The sequence below is a fragment of the Anas acuta genome, chromosome W, assembly GCF_963932015.1.
Source record: "Anas acuta chromosome W, bAnaAcu1.1, whole genome shotgun sequence".
Taxonomy (NCBI): Eukaryota; Metazoa; Chordata; class Aves; order Anseriformes; family Anatidae; genus Anas; species Anas acuta.
Window position 1 is genome coordinate 13,376,500 of NC_089016.1, and position 25,879 is coordinate 13,402,378.

At 45.3% G+C, this 25,879-nt stretch overlaps 1 protein-coding gene across 2 annotated transcripts in view; it reads left to right on the plus strand.

The window, feature by feature from the left end:
- The first annotated feature begins 11,407 nt into the window (after nt 1-11,407).
- LOC137846958 (zinc finger SWIM domain-containing protein 6-like) overlaps nt 11,408-25,879 on the plus strand; it is a 115,366-nt gene continuing 100,894 nt past the window's right edge. Inside the window, exon 1 of one of the 2 annotated variants that reach the window (XM_068665080.1) lies at nt 11,408-11,872. In XM_068665080.1, coding sequence (XP_068521181.1) covers nt 11,551-11,872 — 322 coding nt within the window. In that variant the 5' untranslated portion in view covers nt 11,408-11,550. The remainder of the gene's footprint in view (nt 11,873-25,879) is intronic. The other variant, XM_068665081.1, reaches the window with a different exon arrangement.

Consider the following 25,879-nt stretch of genomic DNA (forward strand, 5'->3'; position numbering starts at 1 on the left):
CCCATAAGGACAAGGAGAGTTGACCTCGAGGCATCTTGTAGTTCTGCAAAGAATAATTCATCGGCATTGTCGTCCTGGCCAGGTGGTCTTTAATAGACTCCTACGACGACTTCCCCTTTATTTGTTCTTCCCTTAATCCTTACCCAGAGGCTCTCAACTTTGCCATCCCCAACTTGAAGTTCCACACAGTCCAGCCCATGCTTCACATACATCGCCACCCAACCACCTCGCCTACCCTGCCTGTCCCTCCTGAAGAGCCCGTAACCATCTATTGCAGCACACCAGCCACAGGACTCATCCCACCAGGTTTCGCTTATGCCGATGATGTTGTAGCTGTGGGACTGGGCAAAGACTTCTAGCTCATCCATTTTATTCCTCATACTGCATGCATTTGTGTAGAAGCACTTCAAATGCGCCTCCCTACACGCAGTACCTTGTGGAGCTGACTGAAGGGCCTCACTAGCACACAGTCCCTCTGATTCTAGCATACCATCCCTTAGCTTATCACCGGCGTGCCTGATTTTATCCCCTTCCCCCTTCAACTCTAGTTTAAAGCCCTATCTATCAGCCCTGCCAACTCCTGAGCCAAAATCCTTACCCCTCTCTGAGAGAAGCGCATCCCATCTGGTGACAGCAGCCCCGGAGTTGCGTAGACCTTCCCATGATCAAAAAAAACAAAGTTCATCCGGTTGCACCAGTCCCAGAGCCATGTATTAATGTGATGAGTCTCCTTGTCAACATCAATCCCCCCTATCGGAAGGACAGAGGCAAACACAACCTGTGCCCCTGAACCTTTGACTAGTTGCCCCAAAGCCCTAAAGTCCCTTTGATTGCTTTCGGACTTCTCCTTGCTACCTTGTCATTACCAGCTTGAAAGACCAGTAGCGGGTAGTAGTCAGTGGGCCGTAGCAGGCACTTGACTTTCTTAAGGAAGTCTCTCACCCGAGCCCCAGGGAGGCAACAGACTTCCCTGTGGGTTGGGTCCAGTCGGCATATTGGGCCCTCTGTCCCTTTCAGAAGGGAGTCCCCCATGACAATAACCCTTCTTTCTTTCTTGATAGAAGATGTAGTGATGCAGGGGGTAGGTTGCCTTGCCTTAGGCACCCTCTCCAACTGGGACGGGCTTTTGTCTACATCGTTATTCTGACTGTCACGTTCTAGAGCCTCATACCTGTTATATAAGGGTAGATGGGAAGGTGAGGTGGGCAGGGACAGGGCTTGCCTACCACCCCGAACAAGAACCTGCCTCCATTCCCCCCCTTGGCCTAGGTCTCCTCCTACTGCCTGGCGAGATGAGGGAACTTTTGTCTTCTGCATAGCAGGAGACACTTGTGCTGTGGCAGGCTCATGAGTCTGTCTCAGGGAGGGTAGAGTACACTTCCACCATTCAATTTCTTTCTCCAAGTCCCTTATGCTCCGGAACCTGCTCACCTCCTCCTGAAGCTCCGCTACCTGGCTGAGCAGCTCTTCAACCTGGGCACATCTCCCACAGGCATACCCTCCACTGCTGCTGTCGGATAGCAACAGAAGACTCGGGCACACCCTGCAGCCCAAGACCTGGATGGCCGCGTGTTTCCCTGTGTTTCTGTCTGAGTAGCCACATAGGTGACTGTGGCTGGAGAGGCTGCAAGAGATACGGAGGCCATAGTTTTCTGCCTGGTGCATACCATGGCCAGGTTCTTCACAAGCAGGTTACAAGTACTGATGAGAAAGACCTCTGCAAAAGAGCAGCAAGGGACACTCCCTGGTCATCCTCCCTGAATGCCCTGCCTTCGTGAACTGACCTGCAAACTGCCGCACCTTGCCCTACTGACATGCCACGGCCTGCTTGCCTGTCTTGTTTGCCGCGCTCCTGGTCGCTTCGTCACTTGCATTTCCTAGAGGCTGCTTTTGAACGGCAGGGGAGGGGGTGCTGCTGGCTCCGCCTACGCCTCGTCAGCCTGGCTTGGGAGGGCTGCTGGGTCCTGCCAGCACCCTTGCCTGCTTTGAGTGGTCTGGATGCCTGTCGTGGTTTAACCCGGCCGGCAGCTGAACACCACACAGCCGTTCGCTCACCCTCCCCCTTCCTCTCTGGGACGGGAGAGAGAAATGGAAAGTGAAGCCCGTGAGTGGAGATAAAGACAGTTTAATAAGACAGGAAAATAATAATAGCAATAATAAAAAAAATAAAAATAATAAAAATAAAAATAAAAATAAAAATAATAATAATAATAATAATAATAATAATAATACAATGGTGATAATAGTACTACTACTAATAATATGTACAAACAGGTGATGCACAATGCAATTGCTCACCACCCGCTGACCGATGCCCAGCCTAACCCCGAGCAGTCCAGCCCCTCCCCCGGCTAGCCACCCCTATATATTGTTTAGCATGACGTCAGATGGTATGGAATACCCCTTTGGCTAGTTTGGGTCACCTGTCCTGGGTCTGTCCCCTCCCAGCTCTTACTGCACCCCCAGCCTGCCTGTTGGCAGGACAGAGCAAAAGGCTGAGATGTCCTTGGCTTGGTATAAGCACTGCTCTGCAACAATTAAAACATCGGGGTGTTATCAGAACTCTTCTTATCCCAAGCCAAAACACAGCATTCCACCAGCTACTAGGAAGAAAATTCTGTTCTAACTGAAACCAGGACAATGCCGAAAAAAAGCTGCCCGCCTAGATCCCTCTCTCTGCTGCAGAATGCGTCTGCCCCGTTGCCAATCGCCTCGGTGAGCAAAGAGCTCAAGGTTTGAGATAAGGATGATGTAATTAAAGGGAAAAGGGAGAGGAAAAAAAAAGGCCATGCGGAAGCAAAGAGAGAGTAAAAAAAAAAAAAGTTACTCTCTACTTCCCATCAACGAGTGATGTTTGGCCACATCCCACGTTTCGAAGCAGGGCCTCAAAACTCGTAACAGTTGTTCAGGAGGACAGGCCCTTCCACCGTTAGAGCCCCCCTTTTTATTGCTGAGTGTGACATCATGTGGTATGGAATATCCCTTTGCTTGGTTTAGGTCAGCTGCCCTGGTGTTGTCTCCTCCCCATCACTTGCAAACCCCCAGCCTGCTGGCTCTTGGGGACTTGGAGGGAGTCCTGATGCGGTTCCAGTATTATGCAGCAATAGACACAACACTGGAGTGATACCAGTGCTGTTCCAGCTATGAGTGCGGAGCACAGAACTATGTGGGTTGCTTCAGAGAAAGTTAACTCCATCCCAGACAAACCCAGCACAACCTTCGCCCCTTATTCCACAACATTTGTGTCACACTCATGTTATAAATGGCTCACTCTTCAAAATAGGACTATAATCAAAGTTTACAATTTATTAAAGCAATAGAGGTAAGCAAACAGCGCTGGGTGCGCCGGGAGTCTCTGCTCCACCAAGACACACACCAGTTACATCAAGCAGCTGATTTTTATGCTCCTAGGCTGTTATAAATGAGGTCTCAACTCAATCTGAATTTTGTAATATTTATAAAACAAATATTTCTAAAAGGTATAAAAGACAAGTAAACAGCACTGGTTGTGCGGGGAGTCTACGCTCCACCAACACGCATACACAAACATCAAATATTCTAAATATACAGAACATTGTTTTACATACTAAACACAAGTACATGTATGACTATACATACGTACAATCCGGAAAGGTAACAAATAATCCTTTCAGTTCCATGACTTACTGAACTTGAGTACACCTATACATATGCACATTCAGAAAAGGTAACAAGCAATCCTTTCAGTTCCATGACATAACAGTCTCTATTTTCCATTCCTTTTGAACAATATATCTCGCTTTAAATTGTCAAGCAACTCGGTCTTCAGGCCTTATGTATCCCATTCTTCCCAGATCGAAGAAAAGCATATCCATCTCCTTTTCAAGGCCAATAGGCCTGGGTCAAAAGGCACCTTCAAGTCAACAGGGGGCGTAACAGCAAAGGCCTTCGACGGCTGTAGATCAGTAAAGGAGCCCGCAGCTCCCTCACTGTCTGGCAAGCCACACGTTTGCGATTGTGGCTCCACATGGCTCTTTAAGGCCTCAGAGATTGCTCACCAGGTGCCGAGCAATCCCACTGCAACCTTGTCGTTCTTAGTTGCAGAGTCCCACACCTTGACCTCGCATAGTGTCCCATGAAATAGTCATAATAGTTAGCAGTGTTATAAATGAAGTCTCAACTCACTCTGAATTTAGTAACATAAAAGAATATTTATAAAAGGCAAGTAAACAGCTCTGGGTGCGCGGGGAGTCTATGCTTTACCAACACGCACACCCAACCGTCGAACTTTTCAAATATATATAGGACATTGCTGTTACATATTTACAAGAAACCCGAGTACGCCTATACATATGGATATCCTATCCCCGCTTTATACTATAATTCTCTTTGTGGTGGTCGTTGTGGGTGAAAGGCTCATGGTTTCCCCATCACCATTAGCAACCTTTTGTTCCAGACTGCAGGAGCGGCTTCAACTGTCTCCCTCTTCTTCTGCATGTGCTCTGCCCACCACAAGGTTCCCAAAAGCAACAAAACGTGATTGCTTTGCCCGCATTTCGTTAACCCTTGAAACCACACTAATAATATTATTATCATATAACATTAAACAATAAATGTTAACAGTTCTAACCAGCAACCCCCCCAGCAACTTCCGTGCCTTAACAGAGGGGAAAACAAACAACCCCAGAAGGTAGGGCATCGCCTAAATCACCCTTCTTTGTTTCCTCTAAACTCTTTTACATTCCTGATGGCCTCATCGTTAAGAGTCTGATGTTATCACCAACCACGAGGCTTTCTGACTCCCATCGCCACACTCCCACATCTCCCCCTTCTTTATTAATATCATCCATTTTTCTTGACACGAATTACCACTCCATATATAACAGCAGTTATTCTGAACCCCCCCAGATATCAGAGACTCCAAGGAAAAGCCTACAAATACATTTCCCTTCAAGCTCTCTATTGACATGAATTGCTAAAACATTCCTTTGCAAGATACAAGAACTATATACATTAACCACTCTGTTTTTCTTAGACTTGTGGTTATACAAGGGTATGTATGACAGAAGGTCACATTCATCATACCATGCGGCCCTAGCACTGTTCCATATTGACACGAATCAGATGAACACATTTCACACTCAGGTCCTGTTATAAGTTAGACCACACAATTTACCAGTCTATTGAAATTATTTTATTAATCAAGTAAGCAGACACAAGCAAAACACCGCTGGGCGGCTGGGGAGTCTCTGCTCCGCCACGGCACGCAACTTCCCCTTTCCAATGTCGCTTTTTTATAGCATTGAAGTTCCGGCTTGTCAAGACCTGTCACCTTGTCAACTTGTCGAGACTTGTTCTGAGGCTGCGCAGTCTGTTGTTGGGGGTCGTTATTCTTCCTCCGGTGATCACCCGTTGTGCTTGTGTTCAGGTGGGGGCAAAACAGGATGTCTTGCAGTGGGTGGGTGGTATCTTACAGAATCTTTGTTTTAACAAGGATGTTTACCCAACCCCCCTTCCCCATTTGTCCCCATGTTACAATGCCGTGAGTTGTGAAACCTTATCTCCTCAGTAGATTCTTGAAATTCTCAAGGACAATGAACAAACCCCTACTAATTTATCACAGGTCCCACATACTTTAGTATATAGATATTCTCATCACCACGGTTCCCTGTCCATTAAAATATTTATAGGTCTGTACTTCTTTTCATTCCATAAGTCTCTCCCCAAAATATTCATAAGAACTGTTGTTGGTGGATTCAGCTTCATCTGTCAAAGTGGCCACTCAGGGCAGGCGGAGTTGGTTTTCTTGATGCCAGCACCAGCTTAGCTCAAGTCACTGCTGCACTTGCCTGGTTCCTTGCAAAGTTGACCTGTCATTGGTTCTGTAGTGTCCTCCTACAACACATACCTTAGATTACAGATTATTTTTCTCCCAAGGTTAAATCTCCTTGAGGCACGTACCTGATATCCCCATTCTTTTGCATTACCCACCAGGTGTACCCTGGTCCTTGGGCGAGGACAATCCCACAAGTGGGTTTGCATTTTGCCATGGCAGAAGCAACCCACACCTCCTTCCCCAGCCACTTCCCTACATGCACTACAGGGACTTTAGCTTCTCCCACAGTGTGTAGGGGTTTTGTTTCATCAGGACCAGGATGGCTGTCAGAACCACTGTATGGACTGCTTCAGGGAAAGTTAATTCCATCCCATCCAGACCCAGCACACACCCTCAGTAAGTTTGCAAATGAGACCAAGTTGGTGGGAAGTGTCGATCTGCCAGAGGGTAGGAAAGCCCTGCAGAGGGACTTGGACAAGTTGGATCAATGGGCAGAGGCCAATGGGATGAGGTTCAACGTGGCTAAGTGCCAGGTCCTGCACTTTGGTCACAACAACTCCATGCAACACTACAGGCTTGGGGCAGAGTGTCTGGAAAGCTGTACAGAAGATAAGGATCTGGGGGTGTTGGTCAATGCTCGCCTGAACATAAGCCAGCAGTGTGCCCAGTTGGCCAAGAAGGCCAATGGCATCCTGGCTTGTATCAGGAAGAGCGTTGCCAACAGGATCAGGGAGGTGATTGTCCCCCTGTACTCTGCTCTGGTGTCCTGGTTTAACCCGGCCAGCAGCTAAACACCACACAGCCGTTCGCTCACCCTCCCCCCTCCCTCTCTGGGATGGGGGAAAGAAATAGGAAAGTGAAGCCTGTGAGCTGAGATAAAGAGAGTTTATTAAGACAGGATAATAATAACAATAATAATAATAATAATAACAATAATGATGATAATAGTACTACTACTAATAATGCATACAAAACAAGTGATGCACAATGCAATTGCTCACCGCCCACTAACCGATGCCCAGCCTGACCCCGAGCAGTCCGGCCCCCTTCCCCCAGCTAGCCACCCCTATAATATTGTTTAGCCACCCCCAGCCTGCCCATTGGCAGGACAGAGTGAGAAGTTGAAACGTCCTTGGCTTAGTGTAAGCACTGCTCTGCATCAGCATGTTATCAGCAGTCTTCTCATCCTAAGCCAAAACATAGCATTCTACAAGCTACTAGGAAGAAAATTAACTCTGTCCTAACTGAAACCAGGACATCTGGTGAAGCCCCACTTCGAGTACTGTGTTCACTTTTGGGGCCCTCAGTACATGAAGGACATGGAGGCCCTGGAGCGTGTCCAGAAAAGGGCTATAAAGCTGGTGAAGGGTCTGGAATACAAGTCTTATGCAGGGCAGCTGAGGGAACTGGGGTTGTTTAGTCTAGAGAAAAGTAGGCTCAGGGGAGACCTTATTGCTCTCTACAACTACCTGAAAGGAAGTTATGGGGAGCTGGATTTTGGCCTCTTCTCACAGGTAACTAGTGATAACAAGAGGGAATTGCCTCAAGTTAAGTGTTCCTTAATATTGATTCATTACCCCTATATTCAATTAGAATCATAGAATCATTAAGGTTGGAAAAGACCTTCAAGGTCATCTGGTCCAACCATCACCCTACTACCAATGTCACCCACTAAACCATGTCCCGAAGCACCATTTCCAACCTTTCTTTAAACACCCCTAGGGATGGTGACTCCACCACTTCCCTGGGTAACCTATTTGAATGCCTGACTACTCTTTCTGAGAAGAAATTTCTCCTTATTTTCAACCTAAACCTCCCCTGGCACAACTTTGATAGGACACTGTCAAACAGATTTTGGCAGAATTTACTTTGTACAATTCAGTGATTTCTTAATGTTTTCCTTCTGATTGCACTTTGGCACAGTCCCCTTCCAAGAATATGGCAGCTGAAAACATTTTTTTTCATCTGTTAAATCATTTTTGTGGTGAGTGTTCAAAAGAAGCAAAATTCCTTTGCAAAAGAACTTCATTTGATAAGTTGTCTTAATGCTCTCACTGGTTTTCTGAATGTATTTTTTACAGAAAGCAAAGCCTCTGCATACTGAAAATGTCAGCAGAGTTTGAATTACTAGTCATGTGCTGTTTTGAAAACATTGAAACCTTTTTGAATTGCATCATCTGAAGGGAAAAGGCGAAACATGCATACTCTATAAATAGCCTCTGTAGTGAACACTCTTCTGCTTGCAACTCTTTTGTTGTCTTTAGATAATAATGAACAAACTATTTTCAAGGTGAAATACTAGCGTTCACAGTAGCCCTTGGTGGTTTTTTTTTGTTTGGTTGGTTGGTTGGTTTTTGAATGGGTAAATATTTTCAGCAAAGGTTTGTAATTTCAATTAAAAGAGGAATTTTCTTTTTGAAGGGGAATGTCTATTTGGAGTGAGGGCTTACAGTCTTTAGCAGAAGACATTTTCTGCTGCTTTGGATCCATTAATGAATTGTCAGTACCTCCCAATCCCAGTGCAAGTCCAGTCTCTTTCCCTTCATCAAGGAGCACCTAACATCTCTCTTCTTGGCAGCCTCTAAATTACCACTGACAAAAGCTTTTTAGCAAAGCACAGTGAGTCAATTTTCTACCTGCTACAAACTTTTGATACTTTGGAGATGATTAGATGGTTATGTTAAAAAAGATGAAGGGTAGGGGAATAGCCCTTCGTGTTCAATCACAACAGTCCTACCAGGGCTTCTGAGTTGAAATTTCCTGAACTGTCTTCTGTGGCATGTTGAAACCTTTTTAAAGGTTATATTTGCTAACAACAATTTATTTCTTTAAATACACAAACAGAAAAAGAAGAGGAAAATCATACTTCATAATTCCCAGGCATTGCAACACAGTTCATGCAGAGCTGCTACATTTTGGGCTGTGAGGGCAGTTGATCTTTGTTTAAATTCTCTGTAATATAAGAAGGGTAGGTTAGGATGTGTTAGTGCTGTCATTGTTTAGACCAGGATCTGTGTATATAAATGTGTTGTGGTTTAACCCTGTCGGCTATAATACTCAATTTGGAAAACAGGCACAGCAGACTTGAGATTAAAGCAAACAGCATTATGACTAGCAACTATTAAGCAAGTCTAATACTTATACTAATTTTAGTTTAACACACTCTGGTCAGATCTGTCGTTATCTCAACCCTTCGAGCCCCACGTTGGGCGCCAAAAGGACTGTTGTGGTTTAACCTGGATGGCAGCTAAACACCACACAGCCGTTCGCTCACCCTCCCCCCTCCCTCTCTGGGATGGGAGAGAGAAGCGGGAAAGTGAAGCCTGTGAGTTCAGATAAAGACAGTTTATTAAGGCAGGAGAATAATAATAATGGTAATGATAATAATGATAATAGTACTACTAATCATAATGTGTACAAAACAAGTGATGCACAATGCAATTGCTCAACACCCGTTGACCGATGCCCAGCCTATCCCCGAGCAGCCGGTCCCCCACCCCGGCCACCCCCTCCTATATATTGTTTAGCATGATGTCAGAAGGTATGGAATACCCCTTTGGCTAGTTTGGGTCACCTGTCCTGGGTCAGCATGTTATCAGCACTCTTCTCATCCTAATCCAAAACATAGCACCCTACCAGCTACTAGGAGGAAAATTAATTCTATCCTAATTGAAACCAGGACAAAATGTTGCTGCTAATAACATGAATTCTCAAAAAATCTCCTTGTAGGGAGAGCAGGGAGACAAGTTTTCATCTGAGTAGGGACTTAGAGATAGTTCTTCTGCCAACTCTGTCTGGAGGCATTCATCATTCCAGGAGGATTTTAACCTTTTCAATACTTGAATAACATGTTGAAAAATTACAAGTGATAATATTGTTTAAGTAGCTGGTTGGGCTTTTTTTTTTTTTTTTTAATTGCTTTCATAGAAAAGACCCATAGAAAAGAGATTTTCTATTGGAATTAATAGTTCAGTTACTTATTAAAAGTAGGAAGAAACAGGATCAAGCCCTTTCAGTGTTCAAGTGTTAGGCTTTTCCTCAGCTCACAGATGAGAAATAGTTTTATGTATGCTTTGTAGGAAACTGATATTAAATAGAAAAATATCCCATACAATTTCTTTGAGACCACTAATCCAACTTTCATATACTGGGAATTAACCTGAAATAAAGAAATAAACCGAACTGACTAAGTTTAACTTTTTTTTTTTTCTTCCTTGAGAGGAGGCACTTATAGGAGCATGTCATGACTACTTAAAAACAAAAGTGAAAGCCAGAGGGAGGAGCTCATGTTACCAGGGGCAACTCTGCTCCCCTTCTCTGTGCAAGTGTTGAGTGGAGCCAAGAGCAACAAAACCAAATGCTTAATCTTGTTCAACCTCCCTCCCCTTCCTCTTTGTGGACTTTACAGCTTACTGGCTCTGCAAAAACAACATTTCTATTCCCACAATATATATATATTTTTCACCTAATTTTCATGTAATACTGCTTCCTGCAACACACTTTCTTTTGTTTCACAACACTAAATCAGTTTTGGAGTTGAGGTGGTGTGGTTTTATATACTTTCCATTATAAATAGTTAATGTATAACACCTTGCTTGTAGTGTTTATTCCAGATTTTATATGCACTGTCTGTTCAAGTTTAATAGTGATCTGACATATGAAATGTCATTGTTTTTCTCTGTATCTATGCCTCTGACTTAATGCTTGAGCCAAGATGAATGTCATGCTTACGTAAAATAAAATAAAAAAAAGAAAACCCAAATTCTGCTATTCATCAAGAAAGTATTGAAAGCAAGACCTGGGTCTTCATGTTTGGGAAAACAGAGGTGGGTTTGGGTCTAATCTTCAGAGGACAGTATTCAAGACCTTTGTTCAGCAGGGTTCTTTGTCAAGCAGTGGTGTCCTTGCTGAAGTGAACATCTTTCTTGTCACGTACCATACCTTCTTACATTATATGAAGACACCGCTCTTTTGCCTTGTGCTTTATCATGCTGAATGGAAAACTTGCTCATAATGCAGATTTCTGAAATGGTGCTTGCACATCTCATTCAGTACTATAACTCTGACTTCCTGTGTGTTGGTAACTGCAGCAGTTTCCATCTCCAAAAAGCTATGCAACCATAGCTGTCTTACCGTATCACTTGTGTGAAAGTGAGCTTTAGCATCACTGTAGTGGTGGGAGAGGTGAAAGCGAAGAGGTTAAGTGATGTGTGTAAATGAATCAGTGTCAGAGTGGAGATTAGGACTGGGGTTCATGCCATTAGGGTAGCCTCTTGCTTATTGACAGAATAGTTAAATTTGCTGGTAGGTGCAGTCTCCTTAGTGTAGGGTTTGGAAAACTGCTGCCAACTTGCTGAGCTACTGGGAGTTTCACATTGGTCTTAACTGGATGCAACTCTGCTTCTGCAGCTAGGAGTTACCAAATAAATGTTTCTCTTACTATCAATCTTTTATGAATGTTGTAATGGAATGGCAAAGAGGGGTTGTAAACTGGCTTTTTACCTGCCTTAGATTTTGTCGGAGATGAAAAGGGTATGTACATATGAAAGGGTTTGTCATATTTGTAATTAAAGCCAAGGTCTTCAAGATGCATCATTTCTCAGAAATGATTTTCTTTTTTCTTTTGTAACAAAAGGTAAATGATAATGAGATTATAGTATTTTTCCTAATAACGTAAGCTTTCTTTCTTTTCCCACACAGGTTTCCACTTGAGTGGCACAGTGACAGAGCCTGCAATGCAATCGGAGCCAGAAACTGTTTGCAATGTAGCTATCAGCTTTGATCGTTGCAAGATTACCTCAGTGACCTGTAGCTGTGGAAACAAGGACATATTTTACTGTGCCCATGTTGTGGCACTCTCTTTATACCGGATCCGCAAGCCAGATCAAGTCAAACTGCATCTTCCCATTTCAGAGACACTCTTTCAAATGAACAGAGACCAACTACAAAAATTTGTACAGTATTTGATCACAGTGCACCACACAGAAGTTTTGCCAACTGCTCAAAAATTAGCAGATGAAATTCTTTCTCAGAATTCAGAAATCAATCAAGTCCATGGTAAGTTTGATGCTTGTTCTTCCTTTTGCCTCATTCCCTCCTTGGTTTTGAGTTGTTTCTTTTTTTTTTTTTTTTGTGGCATTCAGGAGCATAACCTCCTGAGGTCCCTTCCAACGTGAGTTATTCTGTGATTCTATGATGTTTACGAAAGAGAATTCTGTTATTAAAACTTCACTGTAAGATGTTTAGAAAATAAAATTTCTTGGGAAAGAGCTCATAAGCAATGAGCTTGATGTCTCTAATGCTGTTAATACATGTCCTGATCTACTTCACACACATAGTGTATTTAATTGAAGTGACTTTTTTTTTTTTTAGTGGGAAATGGTGGGGTAGGGCTGAACAACAGAATACAGTGTTCTTTAAAAGTGAAAAGGGAACTGTTTAACATTTAATAAGATAGATTTTCTCTTTTTAAAATGTAATTTTTCATACAGCCCTGCTTAAACTAGCAAAATTTAATTGAGAACCTGGCTGAAAGAGACGAATGGAGGTAAATAGCAGGCAGTTTTCCTTTAAAGAAGGATAAAAGTGCTCCAGTGCTTAGTATTAGAATTATTTGGTGATCTGGATTTGTGAAGGAAGTAACGACAAGGCGACTCAAAGAAATCTCAGAAACCCAAGCAGATGTAAATAAGCAGTACAATGAAATGAAGCATTGATAACAGCTAAACAACATGAAAAAATAGTTTGAAAACCATATTTTAGGAAAGGCTTTTGTACTTACATTAAATATTAAAATAGAACTTGTTTTATAGAAAATAAATCATAAGGTTTTTTTTTGAAACATGGAACATAAAAATAAGGGGACACAGTGAAAACACTGCGTGCAAGTCTAGACTGATAAGGAAATTTTTATCTGCCATGTGAAAGTAGACTTTGAAACTTATTGCTATATAATGTTTGTGAGACCAGGATTTTAGCAGGAGAGATTAGATATTGTCAGCAAATAAGTTAACGCATTTTGCTGTGCAGATGGAAGGGAAAGAATTTTTAGAAGTTAAATTTATTTAGGGGTTTATTAACTTTCTTCACCATCTTACCATAGAATGTCCTAGTTTTACCTTTTTTGTTATTTAGTACTGGCTGTTTCACAGCAGTTGGTGTTTTTCTTTGATACTGTATACTGCTTAACAGGTATTATATTCCACCCAAGAGTTCTGAAATTAAGGACCAGATGAAGTGACTTACGTTTGTACTTTGAATTATTTGGGGAAATCAAAGACATAATAATATTTTTGAATCATTAATTTTATGATCTTTGGGTTTATATAATTATTGTTTAGAATAGTTCTGAGTATGCTAAGCTTATAAAATCAATTACTGTTATGTTGTGAATCAATATACAGCAAGTTTGGTTTCTAGCTGGGACCATTCAATCTTTGCACAGTACTCAGTAAGATATGTGTTTTATTTGTAATTGCTTTTTTCCATATCTTCTTCTCCCTAATGCTGCCATGGAATAACATTTATTAATTTTTTATTGACATGATCTACAGTTCATTTGTATACTTCAATTCAAAAGACTTTTATAAAGTGAAGTTCATAAAATTCAGTATGGCTATGAGTTGGTAATTTGGCATGGTTTCAGCTAAAGATTAAAAAACAGCTCACGCCTTAAAGACTACATTCTGTTATTTTAATCAAATTTCACTGCTGACCTGCTCCTGAGTAGTTTATAATATTGTATATTCTTAGCCTATTTTCATCACTTTTGTGGTATAGACGAGTGGACAGTAAGGGGGGTTGAGAACTAGCTGACTGGCCGAGCTCAGAGGGTGGTGATCGGCTGGAGACAGGTGATTAGCGGTGTTCCCCAGGGGTTGCTGCTGGGTCCAGTGTTGTTCAACATCTTCATCGATGACCTTGATAAGGGAATAGTGTCCACCCTCAGCAAGTACAACAATGATACAAAGCTGGGAGAAGTGGCTGACATGCCAGAAGGCAGTGCTGCCATTTAGCGACACCTGGACATGCTGGAGAGCTTGGCAGGAAGAAACCAAATGAGGTTTAACAAGAGCAAGTGTAGAGTCCTGCACCTGGGAAGGAACACCTGCATCTATCAGTACAGGCTGGGGGACAACCTGCTGGAGAGGAGCTCTGACGAGAAGGACCTGGGGGGTCCTGGTCAACAACAGGTTGACCATGATCCATCAGTGTGCCCTGGTGGCCAAGAAGACCAATGGGATCGTGGCATGCATAAAAAGGAGTGTGGCCATGTCATGGTTTAACCCGGTCGGCAGCTAAACACCACACAGCTGTTGTTTAAACACCCTCTCTGGGATGGGGGAGAGAAGCAGGAAAGTGAAGCCTGTGAGTTGAGATAAAGACAGTTTATTAAGACATGAAAATAGTAATAATAATAATAATAATAATAATACATACATACATACATACATACAAAATAAGTGATGCAAAATGCAATTGCTCAACATCTGCTTACCAATGCCCAGCCTAACCCCGAGCAGTCTGCCCCCCCCTGGCTAGCAACCTCTATATATTGTTTAGCATGACGTCAGATGGGATGAAATGCCCCTTTGGCCAGTTTTGGTCAGCTGTCCTGGGTCTGTCCCCTCCCAGCTCCTGCTGCACCCCTAGCCTACCCGCTGGCAGGATAGAGCGAGAAGCTGAAAAGTCCTTGGCTTAGTGTAAGCACTGCTCTGCAAAAATTAATACATCAGTGCATTATCAGCACTCTTCTCATCCTAATCCAAAACACAACACCCTACCAGCTACTAGGAGGAAAATTAACTCTATCCTAACTGAAACCAGGACAGGCCACTGGTCAAGGGAGGTGATCCTCCCCCTCTACTCTGCCCTGGTCCGGCTTCCCCTGGAGTACTGTGTCCAGTTCTGGGCTCCCCATTACAAAAAAGACAGGGATCTCCTGGAAAGAGTCTAGCTGCGGACAACAAAGATCATACGGGGCCTGGAGCATCTTTCCTATGAGGAAAGACTGAGAGACCTGGGTCTGTTCAACCTTGAGAAAAGAAGACTGAGAGGGGATCTCATCAATGTGTATAAATACCTGAGGTGTGGGAGACAGAGGGATTTGGCCAACCTCTTTTCAGTGGTTTGTGGGGACAGGACAAGGGCCAATGACCACAAAATGGATCACAGGAAGTTCCACACCAACATGCGAAAGAACTTCTTCACGGTGGGGATGACGGAGCACTGTAACAGGCTGCCCAGGGAGGTTGTGGAGTCTCCTTCTCTGGAGATATTCAAGGCCCATCTAGATGCCTACCTGGTCAACCTGCTCTAGGGAACCTACGTTGGCAGGGGGGTTGGACCTGATGATCTCTTGCGGTCTCTTCCAACCCCTACAGTTCTGTGATTCTGCGACCAATGCCCCTTGCTTTGCTTCTGATTGCTTTTCTTTTTGTTGTGGTTTAACATGGCAGGCAGCTAAATACTACACAGCAGTTTGTATGCCCCCCCCCCAACCTCACCAGTGGGATGGGAGAGAGAAACAGAAGACAAGAAAAAAAAAGTAAAAGCTCATGGGTTGAGATAAAGACAGTTTAAGAGGACATAAAATAAAGGAAAATAATAATAATAATAAAAGAATATACAAAGCAAGTGATGCACAATGGAATTGCTCACCACCAGCTGATCGATGCCCTGCCAATCCCTGAGCAGCAGCACACGCACCCTCGTCCAACCCACAAAAGTTTTATTCTTCTTCATGACATCATATGGTATGGAATATCTCTTTGGCAGTTTGGGTCAGCTGTCCTGGCTCTGTCCCCTCCCAGATTCTTGTACACCCCCAGCCTCCTCACGGGCAGGGCAGTATGAGAAGCTGAAAAGACCTTGTCTTAGTGTAAGCACTGCTCTGCAGCAACTAAAACATCAGTGTATTATCAACATTATTCTCATCCTGAATCCAAAACACATATACGTATATGTAATAAATGGCTCAGTCTTCAAAATAGGATTATAAATAGGATTATAATCAAAGTTTACAATTTATTAAAGGAATAGAGGTAAGCAAACAGCGCTGGGTGCGCCGGGAGTCTCTGCTCCACCAAGACGCACACCAGTTACATCAAGCAGCTGATTTTTATGCTCCTAGGCTGATACATATTCATTACTACTTCTAGAAAAAAACAGGGTTATTATAATTAGTTTCCGGAATCCAAACCCTCCTACTGGAGCATGCGTATCAGTCTCCGGTGGTCCCTCTGGGGGTCTCTCGTGCTGAAGGCTCATAGTCTTCCTCCCTCTTGTCCTTCTCCTTTGTCCAACTTGGCTGTATGTCAGAGACTTGTGCAACATCCCCTGCAAGCTTTGTCTTTTACTTGTTCTTCAACTCTCCCCATCTCCTTAATCTCCTGGCCAGATATCAGAGACTTGCATAGTGTCCCATGCAATAGTCATAATAGTTAGCAGTTATTCTGAACGCCCCCAGATATCAGAGACTTCAAGGAAAAACCTACAAATACATTTCCCTTCAAGCTCTCTATTGACACAAATTGCTAAAACATTCCTTTGCAAGATACAGGAACTATATACATTAACCACTCTGTTTTTCTTAGACTTGTGGTTATACAAGGGGATGTATGACAGAAGGTCACATTCATCATACCATGCGGCCCTAGCACTGTTCCATACTGACACGAATCAGATGAACATATCTCACATATGTGTTCCATACACAACACCAGTTCTTTAATACAGTTGCTCATTTTGAAAGCAGTTGCACTTAATATTTATACAATTCAAATCATGAGCTATTCTTATCCAACATTCAGTCCCCTTGAGGTAATCAGTGGACTTCCCCATCTATCTGCATTACCCACCAAGTACCCCCAGGTCCTTTGCCAAAAGCAATCCCACGAATGGGTTTGTGTTTTCCTGAGGCAGGAATAGCCCAGACTGTCTTCCCCAGCATGGTTTTTACATGCACTACAGGGACTTTGTCCCCTTCTACAGTAGGTAACAGTTTTGATTAGGCAGGTCTGGTTGGTAGATCCCCTAGTGTTGAGTAACCAGGTGGCCTTTGCCAAATATGTATCCCAATGTTTGAAGGTCCCAGCAACCATTGCCTTCAGTGTAGTCCTTAACAGTCCATTGTATTGCTCCACTTTCCTGGAGGCTGGTGCATGATAGGGGATATGATACACCCACTCAAGACCATGTCCTTTGGCCCAAGTGTCTATGAGGTTGTTTGGAAAATGAGTCCCATTGTCTGACTCTATTCTTTCTGGGGTGCCATGTCGCCATAGGACTTGCTTTTCAAGGCCCAGGATAGAGTTCTGGGCGGTGGCATGGGGCACAGGATATGTTTCCAGCCATCTGGTGGTTTCTTCCACCACTGTAAGTACGTTGCACTTGCCGTTACGGGTTTGAGGGAGTGTGATGTAATCAATCTGCCAGGCCTCTCCATATTTATATTTCAGCCATCATCTTCCATAACGGATTTTAGCTACTCGGCTTCCTTGATTGCAGTGGATGTTTCACATTCATGGATAACCTGTGCAATAGTGTCCATGCTCAGGTCCACCCCTCGATCACAAGCCCATCTATCTGTCACATCTTTTCCTTGACTGCCTGAGGTGTCAAGGGCCTATCAAGCTATAAATAATTCACCCTTATGTTGCCAGTCCAGGTCCACCTGAGCCACTTCACTCTTAGCAGCCTGATCCACCTGCTGGTTGTTTCGATGTTCTTCAGTAGCCCGATTCTGGGGTACATAAGCATCTACATGGAGTACTTTTATAACCTACTATCCAAGCAGAAAAATATTTCCACAGTGTGGCAGCCCAGATGGGTTTCCCTCTGCACTGCCAGTTGCTCTACTTCCACTGCTGTAACCACCCCCCCATAGGGCATTTGCCACCATCCATGACTCAGTACAGAGACAGCGAACTGGCCACTTTCCCAGTCAGCAGTATCTAAAGCCAGCTGGATGGCCTTCACTTCTGCCAACTGACTCAATTCACCTTCTCGTTCAGCAGTTTCTGCAACGTGTCTTGTAGGACTGCATACAGCAGCTTTCCACCTCCAATGCTTTCCCACAATACAACAGGACCCATCAGTGAACAGGGCATATTGCTTCTCATTTGATGGTACCTTCTTTATTTCTGCGGGGCTTCTTTAGCATGTATCACCTCCTCCTCTGGTGATATTCTGAAATCTTTGCCTGCTGGCCATTCCACGATCATTTCCAAGACTGGGGTTTACCATTCGAGCTTGCTGTGTAATCAGTGAGACCGACTTCCTCCACGTAGCATCAGTTGCATGACACACATGCAACCCTCCCTTTGAACATCCAGCCCAGCACCAGGAGTCAGGGTGCCAGGAGGAGCTGTGCTTCAGTACCAACCTCTTCCAAAGCAGATTGAACTCCTTCATATGCTGCCAATATCTCTTTTTTGGTTGGAGTGTAACAGGCCTCAGATTCCCCTATATCCCTGACTCCAAAACCATGGGGTTTGACCTTGAATTTCCCTGAGCTCTTTCTGCCAGAGGCTCTAGGTGGGGCCATTTTCCCTGACTTCAGTGTTTACATCTTGTCCTGCTCAAACCAGCCCAAGGGCTACAGGCCCATCTTCCGTTTAATTTGTTCAAAGTCTTGTCATTGCTCAGAGCCTCATTTGACTTCTTTGATAGAGAGGGCTTACAATCAGACTGTAATTTGGAATGTGCATTCTTCAGAAAACCCACAATGCCTAAGAAAGTTTGTGTTTCCTTTTTGCTAGTTGGTGGAGACATATCTGTTATTTTGTTGATCACATCCATTGGAATCCAATCTTGTCCATCTTGCCATTTTATCCTGAAAAAATATATCTGTGCACAGTCCTTGACTTTACTCTGTTTAATAGCAAAACCAGCTTTTTTTTGCCATTAAACCAAAACCAGAATTTGGACTGTTTTCTTGCCTTTCTCAAAAACTTCTTCTGTGTTGCCCCACATAGATGTCATCACAATACGTTGCAGATGCTCAGAAGCCCTGTTCCAGTGCAGTCTTGTCAGTCCATGACAAATGGTAGGGCTGTGTTTCCGCCCCTGGGGGCAGTTAATTCCAGGTGTATTGGACACTCCTCCAAGTGAAAGCAAACTGTGGCCTGCATTCAGAGAGATGGAGAAAAAGACATTAGCAATATCAATTGTGGCATCCCACTTGGTTGCCATTGACTCTAGTTCATATTGAAGTTCTAGCATGTCAAAATGGCAGTGCTCAGCAGTGGCATGGCCTCATTTAGCCCACAATAGCCCACTCTCCACTCTGTGATAATCTCCACTTGCCAGTAGACATTCGTACTGGCCATATGGGAGTAGTAAAGGGTGAGTGGGGTCTTGCTCAACAAATCAGGATACAGGGAATCTTGGTTGGTGCAGTATTGCCTCTGGTTCACCAATGTGGTAGCGATTGGCACTTGCTGTACTTTGACCCTCAGCAACCCCACAAATGTCCTCCGGGAGACCAGCCAAGGCAGACAGCTGCTTAATCTTAACTGTATTGAAGGCAGCAATGCCAAAAGCTGACCGGAACACTTTTGGCTCCTTGAAGTAACCTTTCCTGAGGCAGTCTATACTAAGAATAAAAAGAGCCTACAGGCCAGTCACAATGCGGTGCTTTTGCTACTTATTCCCAGTCAGGCTCACTTCAGCCTCCAATACAGTTAGCTGTTGGGATCCTCCCTCACTCCAGAAATATAAATGAGTTCTGCCCCTTTATAGCATGATGGCATTTGGGAATACATTGCACCAGTGTTCACTAGAGCCTTGTACTCCTGCAGGTCTGATCCACTATGCCATGAAATCCATACAGTCCAATAAACCCATCTGTCCCTTTCCTCCACCTGGCTAGAGGCATGGCCCCTCTATTCCTAGATATAGTTTTCATTAATATGTCTGGGGGACTACCTGCTGGAAACTGGAGCAGCAGTTTCCATGGGTTCCATGAAAAACTACAGGGCGGCATGTGTTGTATACCCACTATATCTTCTCTCTTGAGACAAGGAATGCTTGCTTTTAATAGGTGAGATACTGGTGTGGTGGTTTTACTCAGGTGGGCAGCCAAGCTCTACCACAACCACTCTCTCACTCCCCCTCTCCTCAAAAGGAAGGGGGAGAAAATACAACACAGAGAACTAGAGGTTTGAGATGAGAAAGGTTTAATTAAAGGGAAAGGGAATGGGAAGGAAAAACAGAAACAAAAGAAACAATCAGTCCGCGCGGAAGCACAGAGAGAGAAAAAAATTATTCTCTACTTCCCATCAGCGAGCGGTGTTCGGCCACGTCCTGGGAAGCAGGGCCTCAAACGCGTAGTGGTTGTTCAGGAGGAACAGCCCCCTCCCCCACGAGAGCCCCCCCTTTTATTGCTGAGTGTGACATCAGGTGTTATGCAATATCCCTTTGAATCACAGAATCACAGAATTTCTAGGTTGGAAGAGACCTCAAGATCATCGAGTCCAACCTCTAACCTAACACTAACAGTCCCCACTAAACCATATCCCTAAGCTCTACATCTAAACGTCTTTTGAAGACTTCCAGGGATGGTGACTCCACCACCTCCCTGGGCAGCCTGTTCCAGTGCCTAACAACCCTTTCAGTAAAGAAGTTCTTCCTAACATCCAACCTAAAACTCCCCTGGCACAACTTAAGCCCATTCCCCCTCGTCCTGTCACCAGTCACGTGGGAGAACAGGCCAACCCCCACCTCTCTACAGCCTCCTTTAAGGTATCTGTAGAGAGCGATAAGGTCGCCCCTGAGCCTCCTCTCCTCCAGGCTGAACAAGCCCAGCTCCTTCAGCCGCTCCTCATAGGACTTGTTCTCCAGGCCCCTCACCAGCTTCGTCACCCTTCTTTGGACCTGCTCAAGCACCTCGATGTCCTTCTTGTAGCGAGGGGCCCAAAACTGAACACAGTACTCGAGGTGCGGCCTCACCAGAGCCGAGTACAGGGGGACGATCACCTCCCTAGCCCTGCTGGTCACACTGTTTCTGATACAAGCCAGGATGCCGTTGGCCTTCTTGGCCACCTGAGCACACTGCTGGCTCATATTCAGCCGACTGTCCACCATCACTCCCAGGTCTTTCTCTGCCTGGCAGCTCTCCAACCACTCATCTCCCAGCCTGTAGCTCTGCTTGGGGTTATTGCGCCCCAGGTGGAGGACCCGGTACTTGGCCTTGTTGAACTTCATGCAGTTGACCTCAGCCCATCGGTGCAGCCTATCCAGATCCTCCTGCAGAGCCTTCCTACCCTCAAGCAGATCGACACACGCACCTAGCTTGGTGTCATCTGCAAACTTACTGAGGGTGCACTCAATGCCCTCGTCCAGATCATTGATGAAGATGTTAAAGAGGACCGGCCCCAGCACCGAGCCCTGGGGGACGCCACTAGTGACCGGCCTCCAACTGGACTTGACTCCATTTACCACAACTCTTTGGGCCCGGCTATCCAGCCAGTTTCTAACCCAACGAAGCGCAGCCAGTTTCTTGAGGAGAATGCTGTGGGAGACGGTGTCAAAAGCCTTGCTGAAGTCAAGGTAGACCACATCCACAGCCTTTCCCTCGTCCACCCAGCGCGTCACTTTGTCATAGAAGGAGATCAGCTTCGTCAAGCAGGACCTGCCTTACATAAACCCATGCTGACTGGGCCTGATCGCCTGCTTGCCCTTCAAGTGCCGCATGATGACTCCCAAGAGGATCTGCTCCATGAGCTTCCCTGGTACTGAGGTCAAACTGACAGGCCTGTAGTTCCCCGGGTCAGCCCTCCGGAAACCTTTGGTTGGTTTAGGTCAGCTGCCCCGGCAATGTCCCCTCCCCATCACTTGCCCACCCCCAGCCTGCTGGCTCTTGGGGGCTTGGAAGGAGTCCTGATGCTGTGCCAGCACTACGCAGCAATAGACACAGCACTGGAGTGATATCAGTGCTGTTCCAGCTACGAGTGCAGAGCACAGCACTGTGTGGGCTGCTGCAGGGAAAAGGTGACTCCAGCTCAGACAGACCCAACACAACTGGTCTATACAGGTGGAGAAAAAGATATATTTTCTCTTTCTTCAGGCCTCTGAAGCAGTGTCTCCATAGCTCAGGTGCAAGTCTGTAAGGAAAAAGAGAGAATTCATAGAATCATAGAATACCCCGAGTTGGAAGGGACCCACAAGGATCATTGAGTCCAACTCCTGGCTCTACACAGGTCTACCCAAAAATTCAGACCATATGACAGAGAGTATAGTCCAAATGCTTCTTAAACTCCAACAGGCTTGATGAGGTGACTATGTCCCTAGGGAGCCTGTTCCTGTGCGTGACCACCCTCTCAGTGAAGAACCTTTTCCTGATATCCAACCTGAACCTCCCCTGTCACAGCTTGACTCCATTCCCTCGAGTCCTATCACTGGTCACCAAAGAGAATAGATTGGAACCTACCTGTTCACTACCCCTCCTGAGGAAGCTGTAGACTGCGATGAGGTCTCCCCTCAGCCTCCTCTTCTCCAGGCTGAACAGGCCAAGTGACCTCAGCTGCTCCTCGTACGTCTTCCCCTCTATGTCCTTCACCAACTTTGTAGCCCTTCTCTGGACACTCTCCAATAGTTTCACATCCGTTTTGTACTGTGGTGCCCAGAAATGCACACAGTACTCGAGGTGAGGCCTCACCTGCACAGATTAGAGTGGGACAATCATTTCCTTCGAAAAGGATGCGTCCCAGGATATGGTTGGCCCTCCTGGCTGCCAGGGCACACTGCTGGCTCATGTTCACTGTTGCCGACGGAAGGAAGACACAGACGCTCAATATGAGGGAACAGTGAACTTCAAATTTAATGGATAGCTCAGTCGCCTTTTATCTAGTTTGAACATAATAAACTCATACATATTGCAGAAACTAAGCTCAGGATTGGTTAACAATTCCCGGGCTTTTCAGTCTGGTCCTCCTTCTTTTGGCTACCTGTCCCGCCTTAGGGACTTTCCCGATCGCCCAAGGGCATCGTGTCCTTGAGCCTGATTGGCTCTCAGCCAGCTGCATACGTGCCCAGGCTCATGTGAGTTGAGTACGGTGCTTCACCAGCCCATTGTCTCCCAACTGCTCAACATTCACATGTCCTGCCTCTCTTAACGATTCCTCCACAGTTCACCTTGCTATCAACCACAACCCCCAGATCCCTCTTTGCGGGGCACCTCTCCAGCATCTCATTGCCCATTCTGTACATATAGCCAGGGTTGCCCCTTCCCAGGTGAAGGGCCTGGCACTTGCTCTTGTTAAACTTCTTGTTAGACTTTCTTCGTATTGCTTGAATTGGGCAGCCAATTCGTCCACTGCGTGTTCCTCTCCATCTTTCCAGGTCATTACTGCCAATGAGCTGTCATATGATGATGGCGCACTACGTACAAACTCCTGACACATGGGTTGCATGTACACTTGACTTCATCTGGATCTTTGCATAACTGTTTGTTGTCACTATAAATCACCTCCAGCTCAGCTACTTCCCTCAGATACTGGATTCCCCTCTCCCTAGTGGTCCACTTGTCTGGTTGACATACAAGATCCTTGTTGAGGGATTTTTGAAACAGCAAAGATCCCACGGCTTGCTGCAGCTGAGCAAACCAAACTACCAGGGCAACTATGAGAAGTTCCCATGACAGTGTTCCCACATCGCCCGATTGAGGAATTTAAAAAATATTGTTGCCAGCAGCTGGCTTCAAGGACAGGATCTAGGACAGGATCTACATGACTGCTAATCACAAGGGGGTTGTTTTCTTGCAGGTGAGGTTGTTTTCTTGCAGTTGTTTGTCTGAGTGCTTTCGACCAATAATCTTGTGTGAGACACTATCTGCCCCTGTTAAGTTTGCTATAAAAGTCAGGCTATTCGAGTAATAAAGGGAGAGCATGATCTGACCATACCAGTGTCTGTCGTGTTTTCGGCCGTACTTCCTGCAACATATGGCGCCCAAACAGGCTGAGACCCAGCGAGACAAGGAGATGCTGAGAGACCTGAGACACGCTGAGAGACCTGAGAGACGCAGAGAGCCTAGGAACAGAGACACAGTTACATGCGGGACGCTGAGAGACTTGGAGCACAGACCTGGACAGACATGGTGAGACGCGGAGTGGTGTCGCGGTGAGACGTGGAGAGAACGGTATCGCAGTGAGACGCGGAGACAGAGGAATCGCGGTGAGACACAGAAACAGAGGTATCGCGGTGAGACGCGAGACATACGGAGTTGAGTTGCTACGGGAGATCAGAGGCGTCTGTGGAAATGGCAGACAACCGCCACTGTGTGGAGAGTTGGCACATAGCAGAGGGGTGGACATCACGACCCTGAGGCTCGTCTGACATAACCACGGAGGAGGAAGAAGCTATCCAGCTTCTCTTTAGAGTACAAAACTGAGTACAGCATACTCAGTACGCTGAGTACAAAACCTGAGACCTCAGGAACGTGGCTGGCACGATCTTTTTCGTCGGTTCCTGCACCCACCCCAGTTCGGGGTATGACCTCTTCAATAAAGGAATCAGCGGCAGAAATAACTAAGGGACTATCGGAGCAGAGTGCTGATGGGGAGTGGGGGCTGCCCTTCCCACCCCCCGCGCCCAAAAATCTTGATGCAGCTGTGCTGCCAGCATCTGTGCCGCTGCCAGGCAGCAATAAATCAACTCGGGATTCTTTGCCAATGAGAGGTGCAGCAGCAGATTGAGAAAATCGACCTTCAGTGGAGGAGTTGTTCCAAGAACTGCTAGAGAAATTGGAGAACTTAAAAATTACGGATTCGGAAGAGTTTCCTCTCACATCTACCCCACCGGAGCCGACTCCCTCATTATCCATCGCTACAACACCATCGGCACCAAGGAGGGACAGGTGCTCCGACGTCATACGTCATGCCATCATAGAAGGGCATTGGCATGCTACATCCTTGGCCTGCCCTATTATTATCAACCCTCTGCAAGGCACCAGGTTGTGGCAGTCGCATGATTGCAAGCCTTTACAACAAGCTTGAAAAATGGTTATGGACTACGGTTTACAATCCCAGGCAGCTCGATGGATAATTCAATGGATTTTCCAGGCAGAACTTATGCGTCCACTTGACTGTCAAAACTTGGCGCGCTTATTGTTAACTCTTTCCCAATTGTTATTGTTTGAAAGGGAATGGTTGCAGTTAGCACAGGGGGAAGCGGGTCAGCTGCGTCAACCGGGGGACCCTCTGTATGGGATTACTGCAGAGCTGTTAACAGGGATGGGTCCTTATCTCAGTACCCAGATTCAGTTGCAGTTCCCTGCGATTATTCACCAAACAGCTGCGCAGCTCGCACTGAGGGCTCTTCTTAGTCTCCCAGGGGAAAAGAAAGCACCTCCACTCGCATCTGTAGAACAGGCCCCTGGGGAACCATATGCTAAATTTATCAATCGGTTGTGGGCAGCAATTGCTGATCATCCTGATCTAACAGCGGAGTCTAAAAGCAGTGTGTTTAAAGTGCTTGCATTTGATAATGCAAACCCAAAAACTCAAACATCTTAGTTACACTGCAGAGAACCACACTGGAAGAGGACATGTTGGTACAGAGAGCTGATCAGTCCAGGCAACCAGATGTGGTGGCACAGGACTGTCAGAGATTTGCTTTTACGGTACCCTCCATTAACAAACAGGCCCCGGCAAAGCACTATGAATGGCTAGTGTTTCCGCAGGGGATGAGGAATTCCCCTACATTATGTCAATTATATGTGTCCTGGGCATTAGAAACAATTTGGACAGCGTGGTGTGACATAATTATTTACCATTATATGGATAACATTGGGTTTGGTAGGCCAGAATGCTTCCAGGATTCAGTTTTAAAGTTTATTTGGGATACTTTGGAAGCAAAAGGGTTGAAGATAGCCCCAGAGAAGGTTCAACAGTCATGGCTATACTTGGGATGGAAAATATCAGACTCTACTATTTGTCCACAGAAAGGTGATATAACTACGGTGTTACATAATTTGACAGATGTACAAATATTCCTGGATAATATTCAGTGGGGTTGCCACATTGTACAGATTACTAATGACAGCTTAGCTATATTACTACCTTT